Raw genomic sequence first — 12,899 nt, forward strand, 5'->3', positions numbered from 1 at the left:
GTAGATCTCCAAAGGTTGAAGGTTAATTCTGTAAAATGTCAACAATCAATAACACCGAAGACCTCGAACGGGCATCATTAACAAAGAAGGGAAAGACAAATGTAAACATCTTTTTATCCAGTGCGTCATGATACTGCAGATGGTCGCATAAACGTTTTTTATTCTCAAGAAATTCGGAGGGAAAAGACTGAAAATCAAGGCGAGCTGTATCTAACTAGCCGAACAGAAAATGAAAAACAAGAAAAAAATTTCTTAGAACTGCGAGCTTCTCATTGGCATCTCAGTATTTTATATCCCTATTGGCTAGAAGTTACAACTGCAAAATGTCAGCAACCAATAACAAGACCTCAAACAGTCATTATTGAAAATGGGAAGACTGACAAAATGAATGCCCAAAAGCGTCATCAAACAGTTGGTCACATAAACGTTCGGCTCAAACTTTTACATGCAACGTTACCAGGAGACACAAAAGGAAAACTGTCGTAAAACTGCGAGCTTCTCAGTATTTTATAACTTTAATGGCTAGAAATTAATTCTGCAAAATGTCAACAACCAATAGCAAGACCTCGAGCAGGAGTTATAGAAAAAGATACACAAATGCCTATAGTGTCATTACAAAGGTGACAGTTTTTAGTTTTCTTAATTCATTTTCTTAATTTATTGTAAACTTGGTGGGACATGTTTGCATATTTTATTCCCATGCAAATCCTCTCTTGGAAACTGCAGATATAATGCATCCGAAGGCCCATTTGGTTAAATATAGGGTTATTTTGGTTGTCCTTTGAATGAAATTTGGTGATTGATTCCGAAGTGCATCTGTCCAGCCTGTTACTGGCTAGAAAACAATTTTAATTTGCGTAATTAAAAATTCGCTTGTACTTGACAAAATGAATGATTTAATACGTAAAAATGAAAACAGACAAAACAGAACTGATGCAATTCCGAAAACACCAATAGTTACCAGAGAAGGTCCCTAAACGAAAGCGTCATGACTAATTTCGAGGTGCGTATGCAATTCAAATCTCTTTTTGTGCCCTCCAAAAAAGTATTTTGAAACTACAAAATTACAAGATTTCGTCAAGAATGCACCTTTAACCACTGTTAATCTATCAACCTGTATATTTTTCTTGGAAACATACAAATAGCATCCTGTTTTTCAAAATCGACACGTTTTGAGTAAAAGCCTTATATACTCTTCCTTCAATGAAAGAAATCTCAATTTTACCGAAATTCATTAAATCTTAAGTATGAGGAAAGTGATAAACAGCAGCCTCGAATCAGTCACCATTCTAAATTCTCAAGCAAGCTTAAATGTAGCCGAGATGAAGATTTGGTGGTCCCTGTTTCGAACTATCTTAGAGCAAAGTTATTTCGGGATCGCTTGAACTAGTTTTGGGAAGAACATCAAATTTAGTATCTAAGCGTTTCCTAATTTGACGAAATTCGTTGCTAAAAATAGTAGAATTTGAATCATACTGCCCCTACAGTTTAATGCAACTTTGTCAGATAAAAAGTGGTAGCAAAGTGAGCTGCTGGTTATTTTGAATCTTCGAAAGGTCACTATTGAATATATTTTATCTGGATGTGGCCATTTCATCAAGCAACCGCGCTGTTTGGCTTGAGGTTGTGATGTATAAATTTGAGCAAAATGTGTTTCTTCGATCAAGCAGCTGAAGAGGAAGTCAGAACATAATATTTCCTCGCCAATTACATAATAGGCGAGAAGCAAGGTTATCCACCAAATTATTGATACAGTTTATTTGAAGCTCCACCCACGCTGTTTTGACAAAAAGTTGGGTAAATTTAAAGACAACACTTTCTTAGTAATGGGTTAAATTAAAGGAAGGTTCATCTCCAAGCAGCCGTCGGGGAAGTTATTGAATAAAGGAATATTTATTTAGATTCAGCTTTTGTTTAGTCACTTAAGGTGAAACGGGAGAACAGAAGAGTTTATTCATTTCTCAAATCACTTAAGGATCCTTTTCAAAGCGACTCCAATAGACCGGACTTTCTCCCGGAAAAAAAATATTTTTTTCTTACCTGGCGAGCTATGTCTTGGCTTAGTAATTTGCCATGTTCATTTTTTTTTTATTTCTTTGAATCTCAGTCAGTTCTTCCTTTCTCTATTTACTTAAGCATCTTTTTCGAGGTGACTCCAAATAAACAGGACTTTCCGGGACAATTTATTTTATTTTTATTTTGTCCAAATATCATCGAACAAGGTTACGGGAAAACATGTCCTTTGCGATCACACCGAGTTCGATTTTGGCCGAACATGTCATTCCAGTCCTAATATCTTGCATAACATATACAGTGTCCCCTTACGGTGGATCTCCGGATTCACAACCACTATAGAGTAACTAGAAAGTCAATCTACCCTAATCTTTTAACAAAAAGGCATACACATTGTGCATAGTATCTCTATCTGCTCGAGCTTTCGTCAACAACTTTGGCTTCAATTTCACTATGCCACCCGTCTCTGTCATTTGCTTCTGCTCCAACATCTTTAAGTGGTTGGTTATTTGCTGCAAAATGCTGAGGATCCATTCTCCGTTACGATTAGAGGGTCTCCTTTACGAGCACTGGTCTTTGATTCTGGCCATAATCTCCATCTTCACTGAGGCTCCACGCTTGTCCCGTAGTACTCTTGATCACCTTGAGCAGGATCTGCCCATCCGGCACTCGCAGTAGGCGACTGCCTTCAGTGTTTCTCTGTGACCCACTGCACTGTTCATCTCCTGCAATCTGATAAGGATTGACCGCCTCATTACCTTCACTGCCATTTTCAAACCCACCAGCTACAACGACATCACCGATTTTTGCGCGACCTCCAATTTCTTTGGATATATCATCCTCTCGCCTGGTCTGCGTATCCTTATCCTTATCCCAACCAAGTCCTTGCTCAGCTTCCTCATCTTCAGTTGGGTCTTCCAATTAGAATTGGACAGTGCCACTGCTACCTCCAACATTGGCCGTTCAGATTCGCTTTCAGTGCACTGACCTTGCGACCCACTTCCTCTTTCACCTGTAGCTCTCTGCCCCAATCTGACGTCCTATAAAATGGACAACTGTATGTCAATGTCCCAAACTTTCTTCACACGGTAAGTCATATCACTAACTATTCTCTCTACTTCGTATGATCCTTTCCACTGGCGATGAAACTTGCTGCCTTCACCCGGCTTCACTTGTAGTTTGCTGGGTAGGACCAAGTCGCCCGTTTGGGAAAGCGTGTCCTTAACCCCTTTTGTCATGTGTGTCCTTCTGCACAACCTTGAGATTTTCTCTGAGATCACGGTAAGCAGTTTCCAACCCATTCCAGAGATCAGTTCAGTGTACCGAAAATCAGTGACCGGTGCTTTGCCCATTATCCCGTCCAGAGGGATGTGCATTTCCCGCCCAAAAATTACCTCAAATATTTTGCTCCTGGAGGAACGCACACTACTCCAACAAGCCATCATGCAAAAATTGAGTTGTTCATCCCATTTTATGGGGTTACGTTCATCTCGTGCCTTTAGCATGCTCATGATAATCTTGTGGATGTTCTCAATTAGTCCAATACCCTCTGGATGGTAAGCAGTTGCTCGGGTCTTTTTCATGCGTACACATCTCCTCGAACATGACAGGAGCACCAAACCTGCAAATACAGTTCTTTACAAGGACTTTAGCCCAAGTTGTAGCATGCTGGTTGGGGAATCGCATAAGCTTCTGCCCATTTTATAAAACTACACTGAACTGTTAGCATATAGCAATTTCCTCGGCAGGAACGTGCATCTAGTCTCTTTATTTTCACTTTATTCGCTTTATTTACAACGAAGCCATGGTGGCCCACGGTTAGCATTCTAGGCGCGCAACTTACACTACGACAATATTACTGGCTCTCACAACAAACTAAACAAATGGATACTTAGAAATTGACAAGAGTTACCCAAAAACAATTACCACAGGGTGAAAACAAGCGTTTACGTATCCGTTTTTGTAACGGATTCCTTACGGAATCTTGAATTTCCGCAAACGGAAATTCAGATAACCGAAGCGGGAAACACGTGTGTACGTTACTTTTCCGCGACTGCGGCTTTGCGGAAACGCATTCCTTAAACTCGTGTATCCGCGAGGTTTCCGTGACCACGGAATTACTAACAACCGTCATGTTTCCGTAACTCGTAAAAACAAGGGACACACGATAATCCGCTGAATTTCTGCGGTTCGGAAACTTAACCTTAATTTTCAATCGGAGGGTTGGCTTTTCCTGGAGAAGCATTTAGTGGAAAGAGGCCTACAAAGCGAGTTATAAGCCACTAACTTTGAAAGGGGCTTCCTTGTCATGATCGCACGGTATTGAACTCTACAATAACGCGTAGCTAAACCTCACATTACGTAAAAACAAGGAAGGTAAAACTTGGCAAACATCATTAGACCCACTACATATGCACACTCAGTTCATTCAAGGTTATGCTTTATTATCAGGTTATCAAGAGGCCGTTTTATCAATGATGACAACAGCATATAATAAACTACTTTGATAAAATTGTAAAAATTCTAGTCATAATGAATTAAAACTTTCTTGACTTTACTTGCGAAATATTTAAAAATTCTGATTCAATAGTATCTTATCTGAATTAAAAAATGATATGATCAGTATCATTTACTCTATTATCTTTCATTTTATGTACATATAAATCGATATTATCAAAATACAATAAATAGCAATTTCATACAATAGTTAAATGTTCTATTTTTCGCACCTAAACGGCTTGTCCAATTTCGAGAAAGAAGAAATCACTCATACCTATTAATTCCAAATATTGCTCGAGATTTTTCGAATTTTGTTTACAATACACACTCCCTACTTAAGTTTTATCGATGAAAGTCTTGTCAACAAACTTTCATCCAGGCTTGAGTTCCTTTGTCCGTCCTATCATTTCTTTGCTTTTTACTTTAGACTTTGCTTATCGTTTACATTAAAAATAGCAAGACGATTCTTTTATCCAATTGTTTCGATTGTCCAAAGGATACTTAAAGTGATTACTACACGCATTTGAGAGAGCACAGTGCAGAATGGACATAAAATAATGCCTTAAACGGATGTGATTGTAACTGATATAACTTAGCAGCCTTACAACCTCTATTGGTTGGTTAACACGATGCTCAGTTATGGGACATACATTTCCACTTCAATGGTCTTCCCCATAGCTAAGTACTGTAGTCATCATTTTACTAAGATGATTGACCAACCAATGCATATATTAATATGGACATCTGGACATATGAATCAAACAAAGGCTCAGCTCCCTTAACTTTAAGGGATATTTACACGATGACAATATAATATTTGAATACAAGTCACGGTATCAGAATCATTCTGACCTTGTTTTCCTCATGGTAATTAGCACTATTGTTGTTTTAACCCCATTAGGATTTGAAACTTGAATAAGTTGGGAAAAACAGAATTAATTGTGGTAATTCTAGTCAAATGATGCCTTCCTGCAAATGTCTCCTTCTTGCCAGACTTGACGTCAATTCATTGAAACCAAATATTACAATAATAAGTAATGGTCTAAAGTACAGAAAAGGTGCTGCTGAGTTGACATCTGTACAAACTGGAAAAACTTAGTATTCTTCTTGCATCTATCGCTACCAGGAACCACGCTAAGGTTACTGTGCTGCAGCATAGCAACCATTACAAACACTCTTGCATACCTTGCCCTTACTCTGCTTCAATATGCCAGCAGATATTTGAGTTGAAAAAAAAATACAGTGTCTTGCAGAGTTAAAAGTACAATGAAATGAAAAAAAGATAATAAATAATAACTAAGGAGACTTTTAACTCTGGGTCAATCGCCCAGCCCAGAAAGGGTAGGTTTGTGGCAGAGGTCTGCTTGACATATTTTGACCAGCCACTCTTGTGACTTTTGCTGCCGTTCTTTGTTGCCTCTTGCTCACACTAGCCTTGTAAGTGGCATCCAAGACTGCTTTAATATTGCGTAATTTGCTCCTTTCCCACTGTAGCGATTTCACATCCCTTGCAGAGGGTCCACTTGTTTGTCCTCCATCTTTATCACTCTCCTCTGATGACATAAACTCAACAGCATTGTTTAGTTTTAGCAAATCTCTTGCTCTGTCCTTGTCCTGTGTGGAGAGTGCTGCTTTTCCACAATTTCTAGTCAATAATTCAATTTTTAAAAACCCAACAAAAGATAACTATCAGATGAAACACTCGAGCAAAATCATTTTCTTACTGTATACAACATGAACAGAAAAAAAAAAAAATCAGAGTACAAAAAAAAAAAAACCATAGAAGGGATTGGTTGCACTACCATGCGATGGACAATTGATTATAAGATACTTATATACATTTTGTATAAATAGATAGTGCATTTCCATTATTTTACTCTTTGTCACCAATGCAAGACCAAAGCAATTAAAGACCACCTTTGCCATGCAAATCCACTTATGTCCAGAATTGATCCTAATGAAATGCACATCGAATTTTGACTTTCAACACGAAATTTCCCGTTAAGTATAAGCATTTTCTATCTTTTTAAGATAAAAGTTAGGGTTAGCGTCATTTTAAGGTTAGGGTAACTACTGCTGTGTATCTTTCTTTGAAGATAAGAGTATAGGGGACACTTTATGATGTTAATTGTCTGTAGTCTTAGACTTGAGTGCTGTTGAAGTTGGGGCGAAGACCAAGGAGACGCTTCATGAGGTTTAATGAAATCGGTGTGCATCTAATTAGGGTCAATCCTGGACATATCTGTGCAAGCCATTTGTCTTCTCATGATCATTATTTCAATCACAGACACACTATATTGCCCTTGTTGCTATCAACAGAAATTACATCAACTAATTTGCCAACACCAATTCTACATGTACATGGCACACACCATTGTCAAAAAAAGGTACAGAACCATGATACAATGTACCATGACTTGTAAGAGCTGTAACAGTGGGGAAGGCGAAGGTAAGAAAATAACATCCTTTTTACATTGCCAAAAGAGTGGAAGCAATAATTGGTGTGAAGAGGTGGTTTTACTCACAATTCATATGCTCTTTTGTATTCTAAGGAAGGGCAGTTTGACAGACTATTGCCTTCTGTTTTGTTATACCTGACTGACAGAATTTACAATACCCTGGAGAGGTACTGCACAAAAATGCAATGTGTTAATATGAACTGTACCTTTTATCTCTGCCTTGACCCATTTTTCCTTTCCAAAAATTAATTTTCTCTGATTTCTTTGACAATAATTTCCTCAATCTTCTTGTCCCCTTCATGGTCATATGTCAAGGGTTTAAGACAAAGCAAATCAATTGATTAAAATTAAAATGAACATAAAGGTAATTTCCACCTAGGTGGCATCTCGTAGATAGAGGGTGTAATCATTGGAAGTACCATTTGGATATGAAGTACATGTACAGTGTAACATGCTTTGTAAGAGGTAATTATGCTTTGCTAGAAGTAGAGAATCATTATCTTAAACCAAGGTCATAAAATCATATTTTCAAATGATATTTTAACACAATTGACCAAATTGCTATTTTAACTCTCAAAGAGGGATTAACAGCTCTCGCACTACTCTAACTCTGTCAATGAAAGCCAATTGTAAAGTCACAACTCTCTTTGAAACTCAGTAGCAGATAAAACCTTAAATTGCATAACCTCAGCAATGTAAAATCATGCTTTCAAAATAAAATTTTGACATCATTGACAAAAGTGCAGCCATTTTGTCCACTCAATGATGGATAAAAAGCTTTGGCACAGCCCACTCAGAGATGGGCAGCCTGACTTTTGTCAATGAAAGCCAATTATTGTTAAGTCACAACTCTCTTTGAAACTCAGTGAGCAATATAATTTGCATAACCTAACCACAACAAAATCATAATGTTCAAAATGAAATTTGGACATCATTGACTAAAGTGCAGCCACTTTGTCCACTCAAAGATGGATAAAAAGCTTCGGCACAGCCCACTCAGAGATAAGCAGCCTGACTTTCATCAATGAAAGCCAATTATTGTAAGTTACAACTCTCTTTGAAACTCAGTGAGCAATATAATTTGCATAACCTAACCACAACAAAATCATAATGTTCAAAATGAAATTTGGACATCATTGATAAATATGCCATTTTGTCCACTTAAAGATGGATAAACAGCTTTGGCATAGCCCACTCTAAGATGGGCAGCCTGACTTTTGTCAATGAAAGCCAATTATTGTTAAGTCAAACCTCTCTTGGAAACTCAGTGAGCAATTTGCATAACCCAACCTCAACGGAATCATACGTTCCAAATGAAATTTGGACATCATTGACAAAAGTGCCATTTTGTCCACTCAAAGATGGATAAACAGCTTTGGCACAGCCCACTCAGAGATGGGCGGCCTGACTTTTGTCAATGAAAGCAAATTATTGTTAAGTCACAACTCTCTTTGAAACTCAGTGAGCAATATAATTTGCATAACCTAACCACAACAAAATCATAATGTTCAAAATGAAATTTGGACATCATTGACAAAAGTGCCATTTTGTCCACTCAAAGATGGATAAACAGCTTTGGCACAGCCCACTCAGAGATGGGCAGCCTGACTTTTGTCAATGAAAGCCAATTATTGTTAAGTCAAACCTCTCTTGGAAACTCAGTTGACAAATTATATAATTGGCATAACCCAACCTCAATGAAATCATACTTTTAAAATAAAATTTTGACATTATTGACAAAAGCGCCATTTTTTCCACTCAAAGATGGATAAACAGCTTTGGCACAGCCCACTCAGAGATGGGCAGCCTGACTTTTGTCAATGAAAGCCAATTGTTAAGTCACAACTCTCTTTGAAACTCTCTATATTTGTACAATTTGCATGACCCTAATAAATAAATTCATGGGATATTTTCACTTTGAAAATTGTACAGCATTGACGAAAGTGTTATTTTGTTGTTTGGGAGACATCTTATGCAGCTTTAGCACAGCCCACCCAAAGAAATTAGGGACTACATACATGTATACCACAGTGAGAGAGAGGTGTATTTAATTACAGTAATTTCCAATAAAGTTGCCTCCTCATACAAGAATAATTATTATCATCCAGAAGTGGTCAGACAAAAAAAGGGAAAGAAAAACCAAAAAAGAAAGAGGATAAAGTTTGGATACGTTGGTTCTGCACTTGGTTAAATTTTAGTGAATACTAATCTTTGGACAGCAGAGAATTCCACTAACAATAGTCCAGGACAGCTGTATGTGACATACATGTAGTTGAGGTAGAAATTGGTACAAATGAGTATTCATGTTTGCATCGGCTTCTGCAAGATGGTGAACATTGGTTCCCACCACGGTTTATTTCTGAAAGATTACTGTATTTATGGTTTTGTATAGCATAGACAAGGGAGCATCTATTTACCAACCTGGCACTTGTCAGAAAGCCTGCAAAATCCCTCTGTTTCCTCAATTCTCTGTAGGTCTTTCTGACGGCGTCCTTTTATATAAACGCACAAAGAAAATCACCATGGTTGGCTTTCTCGAGATCTCAGTCATTTTAAGTGACAGAGGACAATGTCCACCATACCTTTAAGTGAATGAGAGGTGCACAAGTCCCATAGATTCTAACCACTTTTGAAGAAAAATAGGGAGTGTTTTTTAGCTTCAAAGGCAAGAGCCTCGAGGGAGGAATGGGAGAATGCCGCCCAGGAAATTTTGCAAATCTAGTTTCTCCTAAGTGGCATCTCCAGCATTAGCCTGGGAGCAAGCTCTCTTGCGGGGTGGGTGGCCCACCCCGCAAGAGAGCTTGCTCCCAGGCTACTCCTGCATTGAACATCATTTTTATCACACATCCTTTCGCATGAACTTAATATTCAGTATGGAGCTATTTCCTTGCCAGGGAATAAAAAATCCCTGATGAAGTGAGCCTCTGTCGCACGAAACGCGTAGGAGAATAAAAAGAGTCATACGGGTACTTGTTCGCAGAAATGCTACAAACTGGCATAAAGGAACACACGTAACTCTAAACCTCAACATATAAACTTTGCCGCTAAAGCACTAAGGTGATATCTTCGTTCACAATTCTTATGAAAATACATTAATTTCACAATCGCTGTAACTCTTACTCGGTAAGATTTTTCTCGGTACAGTACTTGGGGTCACTTCTTTCTGTACTGGAGCATTGCTAGTACTTGGGCAACCTTCCCGTGAAACCATTTTATCTTTTGCCGAAACCGAAGGACTTCAAGAGAACGACCGAAGAGCGAAATAGCAAGATTCAAAAGGCGCGCAATTATAATTGACCTCGGTTCAAAAACGAGGCAATCATGCGCGGTAAGGACAAAATGGGAGAAGGTTTCAAAGGTCGATAAACTGATCTTCATGTCGAAGTGAATGTGGAAGTTACAGTTTAAGCGAAGCAATATTGGTGTTCTTCAGATAGCGTTTCGAGAAGATTGTATCATTTTCATTTCGCGATTCATTGCGATAAATAGGAAGCATCAGAACATTGACACTATAATCGTGTGACCTCTTTATTTGACTCCGATATATCTTTTTGCGGCCCAGTATTACTCCGTCTGTATCTTTGCATTTCAATTGAAACTTGGATAGATATTTGCGAGGCTTGTAGAAGGCTGCAGGTATTACAAATGATTTCATTCTCGGTAACCCCTGGGAGGCCAGCCAGGACGGGACGCCGGACCTTTGCCATTCCTGATAATGCTAGTGATTCCTTCGTCCGGTCTTGACTAACTGCCCCTGGGTCTCCGATGTCAAAGGTTTTTAAAACAAAGATCAAGGAGACACTATAAAGTAGAACTATATTATACCTTGTTGAAAATGTTAATGTTTGTAACAGACTTGTAATATATACGTGTGGGTAGTTTTTTAGGACGTTTTGGCTAATGTTTCGGTTAATTCTTAAGCCTTCATAAGTAGGGTTGATGTTGTAACGGGTGATTTAAAATAACGTTGCGCGAGCGGTGTACGCGACCCTTTACATTTGAGGGTCATTGAATAGGAAGATGGGAGTAATTTTATCATATCATATACCCCTAGGCGTCACGTGGACTTGCTTCAAAGGCTTTTTCTCACTTACAGGCTTGATAGCAAAATTTTTAAACTCAGTGAGGTTATTTCTGGATCGAATTTAATTTTGCGAGTCTTGGACGCATTTTGGGTGTTTCTGGTCTTGAAACATGTTCAAGATCACTTTTTTAGAATAAGTAAACCCCTCATTAAAAAAGGAATTAAGGCTTAAGTTTCTTAAGAAACTGTGATGCTGCGTCGTTGACCTTTAGAGCGTTTTCCATTATCAACTCATTTGATAAGCTAAATTTTCGTAGGTCCACAAAGAGGTTTTCGGATCCTAAGAGGTTTTGGGGTTTTGGGCTGAGTTCCAAACATGGCTGGTGTAATCCTGTAAGTACTAATAAAACTTATCGGTTGTCCTAATATTTAGCGCTTTCCTTGCTTCCAACTATACCGTGATTAAGTGAGATGTATAATGCTGTATGAAGTTTTTCATCCGTAGCCTTCATTCGGTTCCCTTCGTTTTCGGAAGATATTTAAAAAACAGGCCGTATGTATGCACCATGTATATACCGGTATATTTATCTTTCCCGGGAATTTCCGAGGTTGTCCAGGCTTCTTTTGATGAAAAATTGATGTATTTGCATGATGCAAAACAATTGTCCAGGTATTGTTTAGAGCGCAAATTCAGTAGTAAACATGTACGCTGAACTGGCGCCATTTCATTTTGCCGAAAGAGGAAAAGCCCCTTGGAAAAAAATCTCGATTTTCTAAGCCAATCCGTTTTGCGGAAACACGAATGAAACACCCGCACGCGTTTCAGTCAGCGGAAACGCGAAAAATTATGATCGTTTTTCTCTATCGAGTTTCCCGTTGTATCCGCTCTGCGGAAACATAACGGAAAGTTGAAGTATCGTGTTTCCGTCATTTTTCCGAATCTCGGAAACGCCTTATTTCACCCTGTGTACACAAGCAAACACCTTTTTACATAATAAAGAAATTTTCTAATAATGATTTTAGATATTATAGGTTGCTGTAAGAGAAAAGCTATATACTTTGAAAGATCAATGTAACGCATTTCAAAATTCATCTCCTCAATTTCAAGACACTTTAGAAGCAATTTATTCAATTTACGTTTAAAGTGTGTTTTCCCAAGCTAACGAAATTCGGAGGGAATACCATTCCATATTTTTGTTCCCATTCTAGAGAAGGAAAATAACCGTTGGTTTGTTCTGGACATTTTTACGTGGACGTTTCCAGCTAATGCAGACCGTGTTCATGGCGTTCCAGAATGGTATGGGCTGCAAGGGTGGTTTTAGTTTAAGTCGTGATTTGCACTTGGCACATGCAAGGAGCTTGCTGCAATATCGGTGCGCTTCTTGTCGGTCCCGGTCCCCAAATTTTGGGATTTATTTCCTTGAGGATGTTCTTTCGCCCCAAGTGGAAGCCAGCTGGGCCATCGTGAGTCTCAACGAGTGCTACTTTAGCAAGTCGCTGGGCAAGAACCACCCTCCTGTTTGCCTTAGAAGTACCTCTGGGTGATTGAATCTAGAGTAATACTCTCTGAAGCTCAAACAATTCAAATTGTGTCCACACAACTACGCGTATGTCATGGCTCTGAACTTGGGCTTTCGTTACAATCCCAAGACACCAGAAATTTCCACTCCCACCTGTGTTTCCACCACTCAGAGCCTTGATAGTGCCTTCAGCTACCGTGGTGTCACCGAGGAAGTACAAGAGGGCCCCCCTCCATAATTTCGTCTAGGTCTCATTGATAAGGAGTCCACATTGATGTAGAACTTCCCTGACCGTTATTCAATTTCATAGTCACATTCGTGGAGACGCTCAAACCAACAAACCACCTGGCCATGAGGCTCCTTAAATGATATCAACTAGCTTAA

At 38.7% G+C, this 12,899-nt stretch overlaps 1 protein-coding gene and 1 long non-coding RNA gene across 2 annotated transcripts in view; one reads left to right on the forward strand and one right to left on the reverse strand.

Moving 5' to 3' along the window:
* The first annotated feature begins 973 nt into the window (after positions 1 to 973).
* LOC137983911 (uncharacterized) overlaps positions 974 to 12,899 on the forward strand; it is a 19,492-nt gene continuing 7,566 nt past the window's right edge. Inside the window, exons 1-2 of the long non-coding RNA XR_011119054.1 lie at positions 974 to 1,003; positions 6,832 to 6,961. This is a non-coding gene — a long non-coding RNA (uncharacterized lncRNA). The remainder of the gene's footprint in view (positions 1,004 to 6,831; positions 6,962 to 12,899) is intronic.
* LOC137983910 (uncharacterized) overlaps positions 5,584 to 12,899 on the reverse strand; it is a 23,165-nt gene continuing 15,849 nt past the window's right edge. Inside the window, exons 2-4 of the mRNA XM_068831070.1 lie at positions 9,393 to 9,463; positions 7,178 to 7,266; positions 5,584 to 6,157 (exon numbers count right to left, since the gene is read on the reverse strand). Of these exons, the coding sequence (XP_068687171.1) occupies positions 5,821 to 6,157; positions 7,178 to 7,266; positions 9,393 to 9,463 (497 nt within the window). The 3' untranslated portion in view covers positions 5,584 to 5,820. The remainder of the gene's footprint in view (positions 6,158 to 7,177; positions 7,267 to 9,392; positions 9,464 to 12,899) is intronic.

The sequence above is a fragment of the Montipora foliosa genome, chromosome 13 (genome assembly GCF_036669935.1).
Source record: "Montipora foliosa isolate CH-2021 chromosome 13, ASM3666993v2, whole genome shotgun sequence".
In the NCBI taxonomy this organism is placed as follows: domain Eukaryota; kingdom Metazoa; phylum Cnidaria; class Anthozoa; order Scleractinia; family Acroporidae; genus Montipora; species Montipora foliosa.